The sequence below is a fragment of the Salpingoeca rosetta genome, assembly GCF_000188695.1.
Source record: "Salpingoeca rosetta unplaced genomic scaffold supercont1.35, whole genome shotgun sequence".
NCBI classification, from domain to species: Eukaryota; class Choanoflagellata; order Craspedida; family Salpingoecidae; genus Salpingoeca; species Salpingoeca rosetta.
In genome coordinates this window covers 258,890-263,889 of record NW_004754899.1, presented here as the reverse complement: position 1 = coordinate 263,889, position 5,000 = coordinate 258,890, and the positions used below count along the sequence as shown (strand labels likewise).

The window sequence follows — 5,000 nt, the reverse complement described above, 5'->3', positions numbered from 1 at the left end:
CTCCTGCGCAACGCGTGTGTGTCTGTGAACGAAGACGGGCTGCTCGACACCATCCTTACTACGTTCATCAAGGTGCAGCCCGGCGGTATTGAGCGCGCGCTGGAACGCGTGCTTGCCATCCACAACACACCGGTGCCTGCAGGCACGGGCCACGCCTCTGCCAACGAGGACCGCGCACGCGCGGCGCTCAAGTACATGCTGCTGCTTGTGGACGTGGATGTGTTGTACAACGAAGCCCTCGGCTCGTACAACCTTGAATTTGCCCTCATGGTGGCACAGGTACGCATACGTGTGCGTGTGCGTGTGTGTGCTGTATGTGTGTGTATGTGTATGTGTGTGCTGTATGTGTGTGTGTGTTGTATGTGTATGTTGGTGCGTTTGTTGCAATATGTCGCGCTACGTGTCGAACTAATGCTTTTGTTGTCGTTGCAATGCTCAACGCACACACCCATTCACACGCACACACTGACACTCACACGCACGCACACACGCAACACACACACACACACACACGTAACACACACACACACACGTAAAACACACACACACACACTGACACACTCCATCTCGACATTTGTGTAGGTTGCACAGAAGGACCCGAAGCAGTACCTGCCGTTCCTGAATGCGCTTCGACAGGAGAGCGAGGTGCTGCGCCGCTATCGCATCGACCTCCACCTCAAGCGCTTCCACAAGGCCCTCCAGCACCTCTCCAACGCAGGGCCCGCCCACTTTGAAGAGTGCTTGGCGCTGATGAAAGAGCACGAGCTGTACCCGGAGGCCATGCGCATTTTCCGCGATCATGACGCAAGCGAGGTACGCGCCGTAGCGGGAGCCTATGGACAGCACCTGCTGGCTAAACGCGAGTACAACCAGGCCGGCATCCTTCTGGAGAGGGCGGGCCTGTACGACGTGGCGCTCAAGGCATACGTGCACGCGCTCAACTGGCGACAGGTGTTTAGTCTGACGTCACTGCGTGCGGTGCCGCGGGAGGAGGTGAAGAAGGTGGCTGTCGACATGAGCGAGGCGCTTGTGGGCGTGCACCGCTTCCACGATGCCGCACATGTGCTGCACGTGTACGGCGACGACGCAACAGCAGCGGCAGAGCTGTATGTGAAGGGCAAGCACTGGGATGACGCGTGCCTGCTCGCCAGTCAGCAGCAGCAGCAGCAACAGCAGGGGGATGCGATTATGCGGAACATTGTGTCCCCGGGCGTGCTGGCTGCGCTGCGAACCATGTGCGAGCAGTACACGGACATGTCTGCGCTCATTGCCAAGCGCACGGAGCGGCTGTGCGTGGTGCGTGCAGGCAAGCTGGAGGACCGCCGCCTTGAAGCTCTTGGGCTCCTCCCTGGGGACGACGGCGAGTTTGGCGACGCGGCGGACGGCGCTGCGAGCGACCTGTACAGCGAGGCGAGCACCGCGCGCTCCCGGCGCTCGGGTCGCACACGCGCAACCCGCACGTCGCAGCGGTCACGGCGGACAGCGGCGTCGTCGGCGCGGTCGTCCAAGGGGCGGCGCAAGCACCAGGCGAAGAAGTATTCGCTCAAGGAGGGCGGGATGTTTGAGGAGGAGGCACTGGTGCACGCGCTGCGAAAGCTCGTGGTGCAGGTGGACAAGGACCAGGATGTGGTGCGTGAGACGCTGCTTGCTGGCCTGCGCATGGGCCACGACGACGCCGTGGACAGCCTGCAGGAGGCGTACGATGCCTGCAGGCACACCATCCAGGCGTGCATGCCGCGCATCTGGCCGCCGCCGTCAACGCTCGTGCACCGGCTGCCACTCGGCGTCATCCGCTTCCTCGCTGGCGGCACCAGCACAACAGGGATGATGGCAGCAGCAACGGGACCCATTCCAGGTGTCGCTGGTGTTGGTGTTAGTGGTGGGTTTGAGAGTGGAAGTGTGGCTGCGCATGCGCAGGCGTTGCTGGAGCAGCAGCGTGCCATGCATGCACCCCACCTCACCGGCACGGCCCCAGCAACAAGTATGATGGCGCCAACGGCCGCCACCATAACCACCGCCACGGCTACCGCCCCTCCTGCCAGCGGCGTGTTCACGTCGCCCGGCCCTGCGTATGGCGGCCCACTCCTCAAGGTACATCACCACGATGGCAACAATTATGACGGTGGCGATGATGATGATGATGACGGCGAGACGATGCAGCTTGCAGCCCGACCAGATTTCAAGCCCGCACACTCGTGGCGCGTTATCACAGAGAAGCACCGCAAGACCAAACGCAAGTGATCACACGTGTGTGTGTGTGTGTGTGTGTGTGTGTATGTGTGTGTGTGTGTGTGATTGTGTGTGTGTGTGTGTGTGTGGGATTGTGGGATTGTGTGTGTTGTGGCCAAGTCACTTGCGGTTCCGTCACGTTCAGTTGTTGCGAGGCTGTTTTGGCATAGTGTCTCCCCAGTCGAAGATGTTTATGGGCGTGAGCACAGTGGCAACAAGCACACCATGTGGTTTTCAGCACGAGACATACACAAACGAGCGAGAGCACGTGCTCCCAGACGCACACAACAGACACAACCACAGAGAGAAAACATCACATTACAATGCGACGTTAACCACACAATTATCACACACACACACACACTCACACGAGAACAAGCGAGACAGTTGAGTGGACAGGTACGAACGTAAGCAAGAACACAACAGACACGCAAAACGAGCGTGCATCGGCTTTAGCTGTCGTTGGCAAAGTCCTCAGGGTTCTTGCGCTGGTTGGCGGCAAACTGGTCCTTGCCCCACTGTTGATGGTTTTGATGGAGTGTGTGTGTGGCGTGTGGTGTGTGGTGTGTGGTGTGTGTGAGTGTGTGTGTGTGCGTGCGTGTGTGTGTGTGTGTGTGTGTGGTGTAGCTTTGCACACGCGGGGGTTGCACGATAGTGTGTGGTGTATTGGCGTATCTCTGCCATGGTTGTGCAGACGCTCAGCACGGTTCGTTTCTCCACAATAACCACAACAAACCTTGAAGATGAGAGCACCGGCCAGGAGACCAGGGAGCATGGTAGGCAGGGCATCTGCTGCCTCCTTTGCACCGTTCGCAACACCCTGCAGTATTTGCGTGCGTGTGTGTGTGTGTGTGTGTGTGTGTGTGTGTGTGTGTGTGTGTGTGTGTGTGTGTGTGTGTGTGTGTGTGTGTGTGTGTGTGTGTGTGTGTGTGTGTGTGTGTGTGTGTGTGTGTGAGGGTTACGTTAGGTTGCCTTGAGGGAAACGCAAGCATGCGGTCAACAATGCAACGGGTCTGTTTGGTTGACGTTGACAACATACGCGAGTGAGGAAGCCGCTGACGGCCTTCTGACGGAATGGAGTGAGCTGGAAGGTCACGAGACCGTGTGCGTTGCGCACGAGGCTACCGAAACCGTGGGCACCCTGTGTGTGAGGTATGTATATGTGTGCGTGTGTGTGTGTGTGAAGCAGTGATAAGAGAGGGATGAGTGATGAGAGCGTGATGAGAGCGTGATGAGAGCGTGAGCATGCAAACGTAAGTGTACGTGCATGACCACTGACTGTATCTGGTAGGAGCCCTTCGAAACAGACCATCACCACACACACACACACACACACACACACACACACACACACACACACACACACACACACACACACACACACACACACACACACACACACACACACACACACATGAACCGCACCATTGTTGTTGTGTTGTTGTTGCTGTTGAAACAAAGAGCGAGATGGCCTGTGTATGCACAGCGATGATGCACAGCAATGATGAACAACAAGTGAGGACCGTCAGTTCAACGTGCGAGCGCTAGAATGCAAAGCATCACCGCACATAAACGCAGTGTGACCAAAGCAACCAAGCTGGCAAGGCAACACAGCGAAAGCACAGCAGCCTCCTCTCCATCTCCACCAGCACTCACGCAACACACGAATCTGTGGTCAAACGAGAAATGGTGTATGATATGCTGTATTTTTCCTCATCGCACGCAACAGGTGGATATGAGCAGCAGTGTGTGTGTGCTGTGTGTGTGTGTGTGTGTGTGTGTGTGTGTGTGTGTGTGTGTGTGTGTGTGTGTGTGTGTGTGTGTGTGTGTGTGTGTGTGTGTGTGTGTGTGTGTGTGTGTGTGTGTGTGTCGACACTTGCACTGCTTTCAAGCCTGTGTCTGTCTACACTTGCACTGCTTTCAAGCCTGTGTCTGTCTACACTTGCACTGCTTGCATTTGGGCTGCCGGTTGTACTTCATCCTTTCCATCGTCCACTCACGGTCTCTCACACCGCCACAACCTTTGTGTGTCTCGCTGTGCAAGTACAGTCTTCCCCTCTCGTGTCCCCCACGCTCAGCACAAAAAGAGAAGATGTTCGGTCAGGCTGTCAAGGCGCTGCGCCCCATCCGCGAGTTTCTCGTCGGCTTTGCTGTCACGGGCTACATCTTCCTCTCCATCGACATCACAGACGAGATGAAGGAGAACTCCAGTACGTTGTGACATCATCGTGTGCGTGTGTCTGTGTGTGTGTTGGGGGGGCGTTGTGTGCTCGTGTCTGTGTGTCTGTGTGTGCGTGCGTGTGTGTCTGTGTGTCTGTGCGTGTGTGTTATGATTATGTCTGCGTGTTTTTGCCTTCGTGTGTGCGTGCTTGTGCTAAGATTTGCGTGTGTACGTACATCCATGTGCTGTTCTTTTCTGTTGAGATGGATCATGTGCACGTCTGACACCCTCCTCTCTCTGCACCCCTCTCCCTTCATCCAACACGTCATTGCCTCGTCTTCTCACACCACCCACCCGTTCTTCTTCATTTGCTTCCTTGCACGACGACAACTGTTTTACCACAGAGTACCTCAACCCCCACAAGCACCACGATGAGCACCACTAAGCTGTTGTGAGTGTGTCCTTGTCCTTGCTTGATGTGCTGTGTTGTGTTGTGTTGTTTGAGAGTTGCTGCACGTGATTGTGTGTGATTGCTAGCTCGCTTCGGGATTAAGTGTCTAGACCCGGTACAGTTGACAGCTCGTACGTGCTCCCGGTACTGCGCCACGAT

At 56.4% G+C, this 5,000-nt stretch overlaps 3 protein-coding genes across 3 annotated transcripts in view; 2 read left to right on the top strand and 1 right to left on the bottom strand.

The window, feature by feature from the left end:
- The window catches only part of PTSG_10180 (uncharacterized protein), an 8,720-nt gene extending 6,179 nt beyond the window's left edge, over positions 1-2,541 (top strand). The window contains exons 13-14 of the mRNA XM_004988460.1: positions 1-279; positions 583-2,541. The exon at positions 1-279 is cut by the window's left edge and continues 54 nt beyond it. Coding sequence (XP_004988517.1) covers positions 1-279; positions 583-2,241 — 1,938 coding nt within the window. The 3' untranslated portion in view covers positions 2,242-2,541. The remainder of the gene's footprint in view (positions 280-582) is intronic.
- On the bottom strand, positions 2,404-3,912 carry PTSG_10179 (uncharacterized protein). The gene is made up of 5 exons (XM_004988459.1): positions 3,886-3,912; positions 3,655-3,701; positions 3,269-3,370; positions 2,966-3,049; positions 2,404-2,747 (listed from the first exon to the last, which is right to left on the bottom strand). Exons 2-5 carry the CDS (start codon positions 3,655-3,657, stop codon positions 2,682-2,684), a joined length of 255 nt encoding a protein of 84 aa, XP_004988516.1. The 5' UTR covers positions 3,658-3,701; positions 3,886-3,912; the 3' UTR covers positions 2,404-2,681.
- Positions 3,913-4,277: 365 nt separating this feature from the next.
- On the top strand, positions 4,278-4,835 carry PTSG_10178 (uncharacterized protein; the record flags this gene model as incomplete). The annotated part of the gene is made up of 2 exons (XM_004988458.1): positions 4,278-4,439; positions 4,795-4,835. The coding sequence occupies exons 1-2, from the start codon at positions 4,322-4,324 to the stop codon at positions 4,833-4,835; spliced, it is 159 nt and encodes a 52-aa protein (XP_004988515.1). The 5' UTR covers positions 4,278-4,321.
- Positions 4,836-5,000: the final 165 nt, after the last annotated feature.

Bases quoted from the DNA above. Each gene is read 5' to 3' on its own strand.
- PTSG_10179 (XM_004988459.1), bottom strand. The intron at 3,050-3,268 runs GTATGTTGTCAA...CAAATACTGCAG, and splicing joins TCAGCGGCTTCCTCACTCGC to GGTGTTGCGAACGGTGCAAA. The intron at 2,748-2,965 runs GTTTGTTGTGGT...AACCATCAACAG, and splicing joins CCGGTGCTCTCATCTTCAAG to TGGGGCAAGGACCAGTTTGC.